We start from the raw sequence: 16,861 nt of genomic DNA on the forward strand, positions 1-16,861 counted from the left end.
TCATGCAGAAAACTAAAAGCTGAGCAGTTAAAGTTTATCAGAGACAGACAAACCAGAGATAAAATTTCTTCAGAAACAGTCTTTATTTCATTGTTACAGTTTCAGTGGATATAAGTCAGGAGCTGGGAATTTAGTGAGGCAATAAGGGAGAGGAATGGGAAAAATCACCTCCATTCCCAGATCACCAATGGAAAAAGAGTTGTCGCTTCAGGGCAACTAAGAGAGAGGCCTCAACTGAATGGTCTGTCTGAACACCCCAGATACAGACCCACACACCTTGCCCAGAGACTAACTCAACCCCACACGTAAGGTCTGACCTGGCCCATTCCTCAGACACAGAAACGTACACCTCCTCCAGAGACTGAATCACCCAAAGGCCCCAGACACTGACTCCCCCAACTCCCCAGAGTATATACACACCACCACCCCGAGAGACTGACTCACAATGGAACCCCAGGGTCTGACCCACAACCATCTCCCCAGAGTCTGAGTCACACTCTACCCCCAGAGTGTGCAACATCTCCAGGCCAAAACATTGATGCCTACCCACTTCCCCAGTGACTAACCACATTCCCATCACCACCTCCACTATCTGTGCTGAGATCCAGCCTCTGGGATGATCCAGGGATTAGCTGGACAGCTACTGAAATCTTTTCCTGCACCAGGCTGACTGTTCACTCAGGGATCCCCCATTGTGTACATTTCCCCCTGTACAGTTAACAGTCTTCACTCAGTTTGATGATTGGAGTAGACATGGGGTAAGTTAGTTAATTACTGTTCACAGTTTAGCATTTTAATGAGCACAGAAATAGGAATATTGCAAGTGATCAGAGAAACAGTTTGTAGATCCAATCTTCAAACAGATTCCCCATTCTGCTGTCTCCCAGTGTAAAATCAGTCAGTTCAACACTCCATGTGTTTCCAGTGGATTGAAAGGTTGCACTTTCAGTAGGTTCTTATGTTTCAATCCCCAATTTCTCCTCCAGATATGCCACTGCATTTTGAACCCACTTCTCACTGGCTCTCGTACAAATTCTCATCTTCCTCCTGTTTGTGAAGCTGAAAGAGTGAGATTGAGATTATTATTATCAGCGAATCACAGGGACGAGCTCCAAACCTTTCATTTCCACTGACAATGATAAAAACAACGTAAAACACTCACATGATGGAGGGGGTGGAGCAGCCAACTGTCTTGGTGAAGCTTACGAGCCGTTTATGAGGAATGCGAGTGGTCTTAAAGTTCTCACAGCAATCGATAGTCACAGAGCTGGCTGCAATGATGAAGAGTAGGAATGAAGATGGTGAATCCTTGAACACATTCACAGCACTCACTGACAGTCTCCTTATCCTCCATGTTTTCATCCAGAAGCACTTTGAGTGCCCACAACGCAAACAGACCATTCAGCCCATCTGTTCCCTGCTGCATTTTCAAACCCTCCTGGCACAGAACTCACTCACCCCATCCACATATCCTGCTATTGCCCTCTCCTTCAAGTGTATATCCAGTCTCTCTTTAAAACAGCACAATGTTATTCACTTTGACAACTCCTTCCATTTTCAGGATCTACTTTCTAATCACCCTCTGGGTGAAAGATGTTCTCTTCAATTCCCAATGGGATCATTTAGGAATTGTTTAACTGGATCGTTCTGAATTCTGTTTTCTATCACAAGTGGAAATATCGTCCACATATCCACCCTTTTAAACCACTTGGACATTTCCAAATCCTCCATCAAGTCACCTCTCAAATTTCTGCATACTTGCGGAATTTCTCATAGCCATTTCCACATTGGAAGGTGAAAATGGGCAGAAATGGGGCAAACAGAGTAGGAAAGATTAACCAATGGAATCACTTTGGTAAATAGCTAGTTCCAGATTGATGGGTGAGTGGTCTCTATCTCTCTCTCTGTCTCTCTGTTTTGTTGTGATTTTATTTGCAATCATTGGCCCACAAGTTCTCAATGCAGTGAGGCAGAATCATTAAACAAACTCTACTAAGTAACACAAATAGTTAAGGGAAACCAGCAGGGGCACTGGAACCTGTTCCTGTTTTCCTCACTCTCAAGTTCTGAGCAAAGATTGGGAAGAAGGAAGCCTCTCTCTTACCTGGTGCAGCAGAAACACCATCCTGGATCGAGCAGATTGCCAGTGCTCCCAGCACAACAGTAGCTACACACAGTACTGTCCTCATCCTGGCCTGGCCCAACTTGCAAGTGTTCAGTGTTGAAGGGAGAGTGTGGATGAGGAGGGAGCTGTCACCTCCTGGTTTATATCCTGGAGAGAGTGCACTGAGTCAGCAATACAGTCCCTCCCTGAAACTTTCCTCATGCCCCAGCAATGACAGTGTTCGTGGAATTGGTCCTCCATGGCTGTTCTCCCTGAAATGGGAAGTTCATGTTGTTCTCTGAATGTGATTCTTGGAGACAGGAGCATGAGCAGCTGGAATCTCTGAGGTCAGTGTTTCTCCGCAAATTGTCATCTCGATTCCCTCAGCCTGGCCCCAACTTCCCTCTCTGGGCTAGAGAGAGGCAATGGGAGCACTCGAGCTTCCTGATTGACCCATTGCACACCGAGTCCGCTATCAGAGAGGCAGCTTAGAGCAGGAAGTGAGATTATCATCAAAATATCTCACTGCAGGAGGAAAAGGCAGCGGCAGCTGCTTTTCCATAGCAGCCTTTCCAACCTTGGGCCCTCTCAAATTCTGCGCAGGCACGAAAGGCATTCTCAACTGTAATCACTGTCTACATTGTCTGAGAGACAGCAAGAACCGTGTATACAGCAGGATCCCACAAATAGGATTGCAATAATCAGCTGACATTTGATCATTAACAATTGTCTTTATCAGTTGAGGCATAGATTATTAGAGCAGAGAGGTTTTGTTGGAGATGTACAGGCGTTTAGAATGATTACAGCTGGATAATTGCGTCCATTTCTGGACATCATATTCCAAGCAGGGTATGTTTGCAGAGTAGTTTCACCATGACGTTGCCTGGGATGGAGCATTTCAGCCATGAAGGGGGGCTGGATAAGCTCAGGGTATTTTCTTTGGAACAGAGAAGATAGAAGGGGGTACAAGATTATGATGGATATGGACAGGGTGAATACAAAGCAGCCATGTGTACCATGATCACCATTGGCACATTGATCACAGCATTGAGGGTCACTTCTGGAAGTCGCTGCTTCACACTGGACTCAAAGGATTGTGTAGCAGAAAGGAAAATGGGAGAGAACGCTGCTCGGGAGGTGAATTATTTGCTGCAGGATTCCGAGCCTCTGTACCCAATCTTGTAGCCGCTGTATTTATATGGCTAGTCTAGTTGAGTTTCCGGTCAATGGTAACCACCAGGATATTGATCGTGTGGGACTCAGTGATGACAACAATTTTGAATGTCAAGGGGCAGCAATTAGATTGTCTCTTACGAGAGGTGGTCATTGACTGGCATCTGTGCGGTGAAAATGTCACTTGCAGCTTGTCAGCCCAAGCCTGGATATTGCCCAGATCTTGTTTCATTTGAACGTGGACTGCTTCAGTATCTGAGCAGTTGGAATGATGCTGAACATTGTACAAGCATCAGCAACCATCCCTGTTTCTAACTTCCTGACTAAAGAGATGAGAGACTCAAGGAGTCAAGGGAGAAACAAAAGAGACAGTCCACACTTTGAGTTTCAATTTCCAAATGTCAAATCGAAGGGGCATAGGGTTTAAGGTTAGAGGGGAAAAGTTAAAGGAAGACATGCAAAGCAAGTTTTTTTTTACACTGAGGGTGGTAGAGGTCTGCCAGGATAGGTGATAGAAGCTGATGTGATAGTAATGTTTAAGAGGCATTTAGACAGACACACGACAGGCAGAAAATAGAGTGTGGTGGACCTGGTGTAGTCAGATGGGTTTAATTTTAAATGGCATCATGGTTGGCACAGGTGTGGTGGGCAGAATGGCCTAATTCTTTGTTGTACTGGACCATGTTCTACGTCTCCCCTATACTTCTCCGTGAGGGTGACCTGGGCTCCAAGTGAGAAATAGTTGGCAGGATACTGAACTGTGGGAGCTATCGGTGGCATGTCCTCGAGCTGAACATGTCCATGGACACAGCAGAGTGCAGGGGCAGGAGACATGGCCTGTGATGTCCCAGCCAGTGACCTGAGGCCAGTTTATACAGCACACCGTCTCTCTGAGGGAGCCTGGAAATCTCAAGCTGCAGCTTTCACTTCCTCACCTGAGGCAGTGCGAGTTTCTGATCAAAGAATTCAAGAGTTTAGGAGAAGAGCAGCTCAAAGTCAGAAACATTTGTGACATTCTTTAGCTGATTGCATCCTCTGTCCATCTTCATTTCCACGCCCCCTCACCCCCACCCAACGACCACCCTATGTCCTGACTGGCAAAATCCTGGAAGTTCCTTTCTCACAGCTCAGTGGGTGACATGACAGATACTACTGAGGTAAATCACCACCAAATTTTCCAGAGGAATCAGGGATCAGCAATAAATGCTGGCACAGCCAATGATGTCCATGTTCTGTGAATGAAACAAAGAAGTCACAGATTCGTTTCAGTTCACTCTGTATGATATCGAGAAATGTCTGAAAACTAGATACTGCATAGTATGCTGTCAACATGACAAAGTAGTACTGAAGGCCTGTACATGAGAGCTGGCCAGGCCCTAATCACTCTCTTTCAGTTCAGCAACAACACTGGGATCAACCCTGCAATGTGCTCAGTTTGGGTTCCACCGGGGCACTCAGCTCCTGACCACATTACAGCCTTGGTTCAAACATGGACAAAAGAGCTGAATTCTAGAGGTGAGGTGAGAGTGACAGCCCTTGACATCAAGGATGCATTTGGCTGAGTGTGGCATCAAGGAGCCCCTCGCAAAACTGGAATCAATGAGAATCAGGGACAAACTCTCCAGTGGTTGCACTCATACATGGCACATAGGAAAGTGTTTGTTGTTGTTGGAGGTTAGTCATATCAACTGTAGGGTATCACAGCAGGAGTTCCTCCGGGTAGTATCTTAGGCCCAAACATCTTCATCAATGCTTCACCTGCTTCAATAATGACCTTCCCTCCATCATAATGTCAGAAGTGGGCACGTTTGCGATGATTACACAATGTTTAGTACCATTCACAACTCCTTAGGTACAGGGGCTGTCCATGTTCAAATGTAGCAAGACCTGGACAATATACAAGTGGCAAGTGACATTCATGCTATGCAGTGCTAGGCAATGGCCATCTTCAACAGGACAGAATCTAACCATCACACTTGAGTATTCATTACCATCACTCATTGCCCCATTATCAACTTCCTGGGGCTAGCATTGATCAGAAACTCAACTGAATTCACAATATAAATGCAGCAGCTGCAACAGCAGGTTAGAAGCGAGGAACATTGTAGTGAGTAACTCACCTCCTGGCTGTCCAAAGTATCGTTTACAATGTACAAGTCAGGAATGTATTGGAATATTCCCCTCTTGCCTGGATAGTTGCAGCTCCAACACACAAGAAGCTTGACATCATCCAAAACAAATCAGTCTGCTTGCTTGGCTCCAAATCCACAACTACCATCTAATTTGGTCTGAAGGTGATGGATATATTAATGAAGAGTTAACTGGGTGTGAAACGCTTGTATAAATACGAGTTAGTAATCAGTGAGTGTGAGTTTTATGGATGGTGGCTAACCAATACCTAGCTCTTGCATAAAATTTTGGACTTGAATTCTATTCAAAAACAATGATCTTTTAGTGCATAACTCTAAAGTCTTCCCACAATACTCCCTTGTCTTGATCATCCTGACAAAATTCATCACCTCACACTTCATAGTTTCGTAGATTCATACAGCACAGGGAAGGCCTGTCAGCCCATTGAATCTGCATTGAATTAATCACTCTAAAATGCAACAATTCCAATTTGATGTGATTTACTGTCATGTGTACTTAAGTACAGTGAAAGGCTTTGTTTGCAAGCAGTACAGGCAGATCATAGTAAGCAAGGACATACTGATCATGGGGTGAAAAAAGCTGGACAGAGTGAGGTATGCAGGTCACACCCCACAGGACGTGCATGCATCAAGATCAACATTAACAAGATCAAAACTATATGAAATTAGAGAGTCCATTCCTCAGTCTGATAACAGCGGGAAAGAAGCTGATCTTGAACCTGCTGGTGCACGTATTCAAGTTTGTGTATCTTCTGCCTGATGGAAGAGGTTGTAGTAGGAAAGCATTACCAGGGAGGGAGGGGTCTTTGATGATGTTGGCAGCCTTTCTGCAACAGCTGGAGGTGTAAATAGAATTCGTGGATGGGTGGTTGGCTTCAGTGATGGTCTGGGCTGTGTACACCCCCTTCTGTGGTTTCTCACAGTCCTAAGCAGAGTTGTTGCTGTGCCAGGCTGTTATGTGCCCAGATGGCCTGCTTTCAATGATGCATCTGTAAACGTTGGTGAGGAACCTTATGGACATGCCCAATTTCCTGAGCCGCCTGTGGAAGAAATGGCATTGTTATGCCTTCTTGATTGTTACATCTATGTGTGTTAGCAGTTCTCGTCACTCCTAGGAATTTGACGCTCTCAACCATCTAAACCTCAGCTCCGTTGATGTAGACGGCAGCATGTTCTTCTTTGTTTCTGAAGTCAATGGCCAGTTCTTTAGTTTTGCTGACATTGAGAAAGAGCTTATTATCATTGCACAACCTCACCAAGCCCTCTATCTCCATTCTGTGTTCTGACTCATCATTGTTTGATATCCATCCCACCACAGTGGTGTCATCAGCAAACTTGTAGATGGTGGTCATTTGGAATTTGGCTCCACAGTCATGAGTGCACAGGGAGTACAGTCAGGGGCTGAGAATGTATCCACGGAGAACACAATTTGCTGCCTTTGTCCAACATGGAATGCGTTGCCAGCAGCAGTTGTGGAAGCAAGGTCATTGGGGTCATTTAAGAGACTGCTGGACATGCATATGGTCACAGAAATTTGAGGGTGCATACATGAGGATCAATGGTCGGCACAACATCGTGGGCTGAAGGGCCTGTTCTGTGCTGTACTGTTCTATGTTCTATGTTCTATGTTCTAACATCCTTGAATGTTGTGACATTTGATGTCCTCATCCTAGTATTTTTTTAAAGGTTTTAACACTTGCAGTCTCCACTACTTCCCAGGCAGTGCATTCCAGATTCCCACCAGCCACTGAGTGAGAAAGTTTTTTTTCTCAAATCCCCTCTGAATTCCCTGCCCTTTACCCTAAAAATATGTCCTCTTGTGATTGACTCCTTAACCAGGGGAACAGCTGCTCTCTTTTCACCCACCCGTCATAATCTTATCTGCCTCAATCATCCCTACTCAGTGTCCTCTATCCTAAAGAAAACAATCTGAGCCTGTCTAGACTCCCCTTATTGCTCGATTTCTCCATCCCAGGCAAAATTACGGTGAACCTCCTCTGTACACCCTCTAGTGTTGTCACATCTTTCCTGTGCTGAAGCGACCAGAACTGCACATAGTACTCCAGTTGTGGCCTGAACAATAGTGCCTACAACTCCAACATAACCTCCTTGTTCTTATACTCGATGCCATGACAAATGAAAGGAAGTGTCCCATATGCCTTCTTAACCATCCTATTCATATCCTCTGCCAACTTCAGTGATCTATGAATAATTACCCCAAGATCCCTCTATTTCTCTAAGCTACTCACTGTCTTGCCATTCATTAAATACTCCCTCGTCTTGTTTATTCTTCCAAAGACTGTCACCTCACAATTATCAGAGTTAAATATCATTTACCACTGGTCTACTATCAGACAAAACCAACTATTTCTTCCATCTCACTAGATTTCCCTCAATTCCATGTTAATCATTGGGGACTGAATAGTTAGAGGCATAGATAGGTTTGCTGGAATCAAAAGAGACTCACGGTTGGTGTGTTGCCTCCCAGGTGCCAGGGCCCATGATGTTTCGGATCGTGTCTTTGAGGTCCTGAAGGGAGAGGGTGACCAGCCCCAAGTCGTGGTCCACATAGGCAACAATGACAGAGGTAAAAAGAGGGATAGGGATGTCAGGCAGGATTTCACGGAGCTAGGGTGGAAGCTGAGAGCTATAACAAACAGAGTGGTTATTTCTGGTTTGTTACCCGTGCCACGTGATAGCGAGGCAAAGAGGAGGGAGATATTTCAGCTAAACACGTGGCTGCAGAGATGGTGCAGGAGGGAGGGCTTCAGGTACATGGACAATTGGGGCTCATTCTGGGGAAGGTGGGACCTCTACAAACAGGGACGGTCTCCACTTGAACCAGAGGGGCACTAATATCCTGGGTGGGAAATTTGCTGGTGCTATTCAGGTGGATTTAAACTAGCTCAGAAGCGGGGGTGGAAAACTGAGGTGTAGTTCTAGTAAACAGAAGGATGGGCTAGGGAGGATGTGAACAGGACCTCACTGTCACAGGAGTGTGCTGGCAGACAGCAAGCTGGATTGAAGTGCGTCTACTTTAATGCCAGGAGTATCCGGAATAAGGTAGGTGAGCTTGCAGCATGGATAGGTACCTGGGACTTCGATGTTGTGGCCATTTCGAAGACATGGATAGAGCAGGGTCAGGAATGGATGTTGCAGGTTCCAGGGTCTAGGTCTTTCATTAAGGTCAGGGAAGGAGGTAAAAGTGGGGGAGGTGTGGCTTTGTTGGTCAAGGACAGTACAACAGTGGCTGAAAGAACTTTTGATGAGGACTCGTCTACTGAGGTGGTATGAGCTGAGGTCAGAAACAGGAGAGGAGAGGTAACACTGCTGGGAGTTTTTTATAGGTCTCCGCAAAGTTCCAGGGATGTGGAGGAGAGGATTGGCAAAACGATTCTGGGTAGGAGTGAAAGGAACAGGGTGGTCATTATGGGAGACTTTAACTTCCCTAACATTGACTGGAAAAGCTCTAACTCTGGTACGTTGGATGGATCAGTTTTTGTCCAATGAGTGCAGGAGGGTTTCCTGACACAGTATGTCGAAGGGCCGACAAGAGGGGAGGCCACATTGGATCTGGTACTTTGTAATGGACCAGGCCAGGTATTTGATTTAGTGGTAGGTGAGCACTTTGGAGACAGTGACCATAATTCGGTTACGTTTAGTTTAGCGATGGAAAGGGATAGGAACATGCCACAGGGCAAGAGTTACAGATGGGGGAAGGGAAATTATAATGTGATTAGGCAAGACTTAGGAGGCATAGAATGGGGTAGCAAAATGCAGAGGATGGGGACAATTGAAATGTGGAGCTGGTTTAAGGAACAGATATTGCGTGTCCTTGATAGGTATGTCCCTGTCAGACAGGGATGAAGCAATAAGGTAAGGGAACCATGGTTTACTGAAGAAATTGCATCTCTTGTTAAGTGGAAGAGAGAGGCTTATGTGACGATGAGGCAGGATGGTTCAGATGAAGCGATGGAGAGTTACAGATTAGCTAGGAAGGATTTAAGGAGTGAGTTAAGAAGAGCAAGGAGGGGACATGAGCAGGCATTAGCAGGTAGAATAAAGGATCTGGTTTAAGGAAGAGATATCGCGTGCCCTTGATAGGTATGTCCCTGTCAGACAGGGAGGAAGCGATAAGTTAAGGGAACCATGGTTTACTAAAGAAATTGCATCTCTTGTTAAGTGGAAGAGGGAGGCTTATGTGACGATGAGGCGAGATGGTTCAGATGAGGCGATGGAGAGTTACAGATTAGCGAGGAAAGATTTAAAGAGTGAGTGAAGAACAGCAAGGAGGGGACATGAGCAGACATTAGCAGATAGAATAAAGGAGAGCCCTAAAGCTTTCTATAGGTATGTGAAGAATAAGAGGATGACTAGGGTAGGAATAGGACCAGTCAAAGACAGAAGTGGGAAGTTGTGTGTGGACCCTGTGGAGATCGGAGAGGTGCTAAATGATTATTTCTCATCTGTTTTCACTCAGGAAAAGGAGAATATTGTAGAGGAGATGACTGAGTTGCGGGCTGCTAGAATGGAAAGGATTAAGGTTAGTAAGGAGGAGGTGTTATCATTTCGAGAAGGTGTGAAGGTAGATAAATCCCCTGGGCCAGATGGGATTTTTCCGAGGATTAGCTGGGAAGCTAGGGAGGAAGTGGCGGAGCCTTTGGCCTTGATCTTTGAGTCCTCAATGTCTACAGGTTTAGTACCATAGGACTGGAGGATTGCAAATGTTGTGCCCTTGTTCAAGAAGGGCAGTAGGGATGACCCAAGTAATTATAGACCTGTGAGCATTACGTCTGTTGGAGGAAAAGTTTTGGAAAGGATTGTAAGAGATAGGATTTATAATAATCTAGCAAGCAACAATTTGATTGGAGATAGTCAGCATGGATTCGTCAAGGGCAGGTCATATCTCATGAACCTCATTGAGTTTTTTGAGAAGGTGACCAAGCATATGGATGAGGAAAGGGCAGTTGATGTGGTTACATGGACTTCAGTAAAGTCTTTGATAAGGCTCCACATGGTAAGCTATTGGAGAAAATACAGAGGCATGGGACTGAGGGGGATTTAGCAGTTTGGATTAGAAACTGGCTTTCTGTAAGAAGGCAACGAGTGGTGGTTGATGAAAAATATTCAGCTTGGAGTCCAGTTACCAGTGGTGTGCCTCAAGGATCTGTTTTGGGACCACTGCTGTTTGTCACTTTTATAAATGACTCGGACACAGGCATTGGTGGATGGGTTAGTAAGTTTGCAGATGACACTAAAGTCGGTGGAGTGGTGGACTGAGCGGAAGAATTTTGCAGGTTGCAGGGAGGCTTGGATAAACTGCAGAATTAGGCTGGAAGGTGGCAAATGGAGTTTAATACGGATAAATGTGAGGTGATTCACTTTGGGAGGAATAATAGGAAGGTAGAATACTGGGTCAGTGGTAAGATTCTTGGTAGTGTGGATGTGCAGAGGGATCTTGGTGTCCATGTACATAGATCCCTGAAAGTTGCCACCCAGGTTGATAATGCTGTTAAGAAGGCTTACGGTGTGTTAGGTTTTATTGGTAGACGGTTTGAGTTTTGGGGCCGAGATGTCATGCTGCAACTGTACAAAACGCTAGTGCGGCCTCATTTGGAATATTGCGTGCAGTTCTGGTCGCCCTATTACAGGAAGGATGTGGAAGCATTGGAAAAGGTGCAGACGAGATTTACCAGGATGTTGCCTGGTCTGGAGCGCAGGCCTTTTGAAGAAAGGCTGAGGGACTTGGGTCTGTTCTCATTGGAGAGAAGAAGGCTAAGAGGGGATTTAATAGAGACATACAAGATGATCAGAGGATTAGATAGGGTGGACAGTGAGAGTCTTTTTCCGAGGATGATGACTTCAGCTTGTACAAGGGGGCATAGCTACAAATTGAGGGGTTTAAGACAGATGTCAGAGGCAGGTTCTTTACTCAGAGAGTGGTAAGGGCATGGAGCGCCCTGCCTGCCAATGTCGTTAACTCAGCCACTTTAGGGGCATTTAAACAGTCCTTGGAGAAGCATATGGATAATGACGGGATAGTGTAGGGGAGGGGCTTAGATTAGTTCACAGGTCGGCGCAACATCGAGGGCCGAAGGGCCTGTTCTGCGCTGTATTGTCCTATGTTCTATGCTTTAACCTTCTCAAATAGTCTCCCCTTTGGGACCGTGCCAAAAACTTTGCGAAAATCCATATAAACCGCATCAACTGAGCTTCCATACACTTGAACACATTTTTAAAAAACTTTAAAATATTTGATATGTGTGACTTGTCTCTGACAAAGCCATGATCGCCCTCTGACTATCCCTAATCAACTCCTTCCAAGTGGGTGATAATTCACTCCTTCAGGATTCTCTCCAATAGTTTTGCTACCACTGATGTGAGATTCACTGGACTGTAATTTCCCTGGTACATCTCCACCACCCTTCTTAAAATGGAAAACTACATTAGCTGTCCTCCCTATCTATGGCACTTCCTCTGTGGCTGGAGAGGAAATAAATAATTGTGTCAGAGCCCCTGCATTTTCCTACCTTTCCTCCCACAGCAGCCTTAGATGTAATTCATCCAGGCCGAGGGATTTTCTAAGCCTGTCAAAGCCTCCAATCCCCATTTCCCATGCCAAACTGCACAAGGTTCTCACAGATGGCAGCAACTGCAAGATGCTGTTGAATCTGAGATGACAAAGAAGGGTATAGGCCCGAAACATCAGCCTTCCTGCTCCTCTGATGCTGCTTGGCCTGCTGTGTTCATTCAGCTCTGCACCTTGTTATCACATGTTCCTCACAGTTCCTTTTCCTGTGTTATGTACCTATGTTCCCCTTTTCCAGAGTGAAGACCAAAGAGAAGTATTCATTCAACATACTTGCACTGTTCTGCAGCTTCACACACAGGTTACGCACCATGCCCCCCCACCCCTCCAACCCCCAACTTTGTCCCTCATGAACTCTACCCCTTCTTTGTTTAATCTCTTCCCCTTAACATCTTAGAATTCTCCCTAATCCTGTTCCTGTCCTTTCTCATGCCTCTTTTTGTGCTTCTAATTGTTTTCTTGAGTTCCCTCCTGTACTCCTGTAGGGCTATAGCTGAATTGATCCCTTCGGACTTGTGAAAAGCCCTACTCTTCTTCCAAGGCATCCAGGGTCCTCTGAACCTATTGCTCCTCGTTATCCTTCTAAAAGGGTGCATGTTGACTCTCCAATTCTTTTTTGAATGCCCTCAACTGCCCTGCTGTAGACTTAGCCACAAGGAATTACTCCCAGTCTACTGTAGCCAGATTCTGCTTCATCTTAATAAAATCTGCCCTCCCTAATCCAAAGCCATCTTTTCCAGGCTATCTTCTTTCTTGTCCAGAATAAATTGGAACTGTGCTGTCTTGAGGTCGCTATCGCCCAAATGCTTCCCCATTGCTACTTTTCCAGCATTTTTCCCAGAATCAGATCCAGCACCTCATTGGGCCTTCTACACATTGACACATTTTTTGGGATTAAATCCATTAGCTTCTCTTCAGCCCTTGTGACCAGCCTGTCTGTATTGTCCTGTTATTAATTACTGCACCAGTTTCAAGGTCCGCAGAGTAAATAGTCAGTTCACTCATGGAGATCTTCTCTACAGAAGAAGGCCCTCTGACCCATCTAGTCTTTGCCAGTAAAAAACAACTACTTAATTGTTTTAATCAGTTTTTGTGTAACAGGATATTAGCATGTGGATAATGTGGATCTGAAATTAGATTGTGTTATGCCATAAAGCTGTTAATTTGATACCAAGATTATGTACAGACTTAAGCTGACACTTGTTTATGATTTTTGCAAGTGTTAGAAGTTTCCATGATAATTTGTGCATCATGACTAAAGCAAAACTGAAAGAGCTAGCCAGCAGACTGGAAATGAAGTTGCCAGGTAGAGTTAAGAAGGCAGACGATAGATTACATATTGAAGAATTTGGGTTTAATGGGTGTACCAGAGATATCAAGTCATCCAAGGGCATACAAAAGATAAATCAGTGCATATCCATTGTGTGAGGTACAGTCCTAATGAGTGTGAGATGCTGGGAATATAGTGCACTGTAGGAGCTCAGTGCACAGGAGCAGAGATGCCTTTTTTCAATTGTAGATCGTAAGATCTTTTTCAGGGTTTGTAGTATGTGAGCTGATATTCTTCAGTTCAATTGAGCTGTTTGAGAAACCAAATTGAAACAAGTTAAATCACAGAAAAGTGATAGCTAATTGATTCATGATTTTAAAAGGCGTTTTTCTTTTCTGGAACAAGTGATGAACTGATAAACAACAGAAATAAGCCATATCTTTTAAAAGAACTGCAGATACTGAAGATCTGAAATAGAAACAGAAATTGCTGGAGAAACTCAACAGGTCTGCAGCATCTGTGCAGGGAAAGAAAAGTTAATGCTTCGATCCTTTTTCAGATAAATGGAATAAGTGAAAGTCAGAGCGAACATAATAAAGGAAAATATGTAAGCAAAGTAGGATAAACAAAGTAGATTAGATTCCCTACTGTGTGGAAACAGGCCCTTCAGCCCAACAAGTCCACACCACCCCTTGAAGCATCCCACCCAGACCCATCCCCCTATAACTCACACACCCCTGAACACTATGGGCAATTTAGTATGGCTGATCCACCTAGCCTGCACATCTTTGGACTGTGGGAGGAAACCCACACAGACATGGGGAGAATGTGCAAACTCCACACAGACAGTTACCAGAGGCTGGAATCGAACCCGGGTCCCTGGCACTGTGAGGCTACAGTGCTAACCACTGAGCCACCGTGTCGCCCTAAAGTACAGTTAGCATAAGGGAAGTAAATTAACAGTGTTCTGACAGAAACCTAATTCTTTTCGCAAATTTTTAAGGGGCTTAAAATATGTTCAGGCAGAGAGTACACATCCAATTTTTTTTGTCATTTATTAGTTGTGGTCGTCATTGGCTGGCCAGCATTTCTTGCCCATCCCTAGTTACTCCTTGAGAAGGTGGTGGTGAACTAACTTCTCAAATCGCTGCAGTCCTCCTGCTGTGGGTTAACTCACAATGCCCTCAAGGAGGGAGTTCCATGATTTTGACCCTGTGACAGTGTAGGAATTGCAATATATTTCCAAGTCAGAATGATGAGTGGCTTGTAAGAAGGCCTTTAGATTGCTGGGAGATTGGGACCATTTTTTGGGAGTGGAGGGGACCTGTACAAGGTGGACAGTTTGCACCTGAACCGGAATGGGAGCAGCATCTTTGCTGGGAGGTGTACTGGTGACATTGTGGAGGATTTAAACTAACTTCACTGGGGTGTGGGATCCAGAGGGAATGTTCAGCAAGTTGGGGGGGGGAGGTGAATGGCTGAAATAAGAAGTGACAGAATAATGAGTCAGGAAAGCAAAGAAAGATAGACCAGTTAATGCACTTGGGGGTTTGGCAACGTCTGATAGCATTTATTTTAATGCTAGGAGTCTGACCAACAATGCAGATGAGTTGAAAGCACAGATTAAAACCTGGAAATATGATGTCATTGCTGGCACTGAAACATGGCTAAGAGAGGTTAGGACTGGTATCTCAATATTCCACAATACAGGGTCTTCAGGAGAAACAGGCATGGAGCTAAAAGAGGAGGAGGTGTCAATTTTGATCAGAGAATATTCCAGCAGTAAGCACATCTGACATTTAAAGGGGTCCTCAAATGAACCTGTATGGGTAGAACCTAAAAACCAAAAACGATCAATCACATGGCTGGGAATGTACTGTAGCATGCCCTCTAACAGCCTGAGAGGAATGCAACAGCAGTAATGGTTTGAAAATTTCAGGGAAGTGTAAAAGTAATAGGATTGGGGTCATTCAACTTCCCCAACAATGGGATGGGGCTTTTTTATCCTGGAGTGTTGGAGGCTGAGGGCTGACCCTGCAGAAGTTTCTAAAATCATGAGGAGCATAGTTAGGGTGAATAACCGCAATCTTTTTCCTCAGGTAAGGGAGTCCACAACAACAGGCTAAGGTGAGAGGGGAAAGATTAAAATGGAAATGGGCAGCCACTTTTTCACGCGGAGGTTGGTGCGTGTATGGAATAAGCTACCAGAGGAAATGGTGGAGGCGGGTACAATTACAACATTTAAAAGGCATCTGTTTGGGTATAGGGATAGGAAGGGTTTGAAGGGATACAGGCCAAATACTGGCAAATGGGACTGGATCAGATTAGGATATCTGAGCGACGCAGATGAGTTGGACTGAAGGGCCTCCTCCCATCCCGTATCAGTCCCAGAACAGCAGGATGTATTCGCGAAGGAAATGGGGAGCTAACAGGACCAACATGTTCCAATGTAGAACAAGGTAGGACCATCAAACCCTGTGAACCCAGGATGTCAAGGAATATAAAACATTCAAAGAAAAGAAAAGGGGAAGTTTATGGCAGTTAGTGAGGGGTCATAGGCAGAAGTCCAAAAGGAGTATGGAATGTGCAAGACAGAACTTAAAGGGGAGATTAGGTAGGCTAAAAGGGGACATGGAAGGATATGGCAGGAAAAATAAAGGAAAATCCCAAATGTTTTACAGGTTCTTACAGCCTCCAGCTTGCTGGCTCAGTTCCCAAGTCCATTCGTAAGTTGATTTGTCTGCAAATTGGAACATAGTGCGGGACAAAATAAAAGAGCAATTCATAAATATGAGCAAACATTTGTATGTAGGGTCTTTAAAATTACATTTCTGTACAATATTGCATTGGAAAATACAAGCATTTGTAAGTCAGACATTCATAAATTAAGGAACCCTGTACATTAAGGGTAGAGATACTTAGGGAAAGAGGTGATTGGGATGTCTGTTGTGTGCAGATGAGTCGCACAGAAGGGTCTGTTTCCGTGCTGTATGACTCTGTGACTCTTTAAGGACCACAGCTGCAATTTGGGTATGGACCGAGAGGATGGTGGTAGGATTTCCACTGAATAGCTTAAACTGGTGTCCGCAATGTGAAAGGGATTATATGGGTATAGAAATCAGCGAGAAGATCTGCAATATAATTAAAGAAATTAGCAGAGACACAGAGGAGGTTCTGAGTAGTCGGACAGGCTTTAAAGTAGATAAATTGCCAGGGCTGAATGACATCAGTGAGGCATGACAGGGTACAGCAGGGGTGCTTGCAAAAACTTTCCCATTCCTCTCTGGACACAGGAGAGGAGCCAGAGGACTGGAGGACAGCCGATGTGGTACTGTTATTAAAGACGGAAGAGATAAACCAGAACATTACAGGCAGGTTAGTCCAACCTCAGTAGGAGGTAAACTATTGGAAGTAATTCTGAAGGATAGAATTAATCTGCATTTGGAGAGATAGGGGTTAATCAAAACCAGTCAGCATTATTTTGTTAAAGGAAGATTGTGTTTGACCAATTTGATCTATTCTTTTTGAACAATTGGCCAGGGGTGTAGATGAGGGTAATGCTTTTGATGTGGTTT

General features: G+C 44.7%; 1 protein-coding gene across 1 annotated transcript; it reads right to left on the reverse strand.

The window, feature by feature from the left end:
• Positions 1–319: 319 nt before the first annotated feature.
• Positions 320–2,214, reverse strand: LOC125459625 (eotaxin-like). Its single transcript, XM_048546227.2, has 3 exons — positions 2,105–2,214; positions 1,163–1,271; positions 320–1,059 (listed from the first exon to the last, which is right to left on the reverse strand). Exons 1-3 carry the CDS (start codon positions 2,187–2,189, stop codon positions 957–959), a joined length of 297 nt encoding a protein of 98 aa, XP_048402184.1. The 5' UTR covers positions 2,190–2,214; the 3' UTR covers positions 320–956.
• Positions 2,215–16,861: the final 14,647 nt, after the last annotated feature.

This window comes from Stegostoma tigrinum, chromosome 16, assembly GCF_030684315.1.
Source record: "Stegostoma tigrinum isolate sSteTig4 chromosome 16, sSteTig4.hap1, whole genome shotgun sequence".
Lineage (NCBI taxonomy): Eukaryota > Metazoa > Chordata > Chondrichthyes > Orectolobiformes > Stegostomatidae > Stegostoma > Stegostoma tigrinum.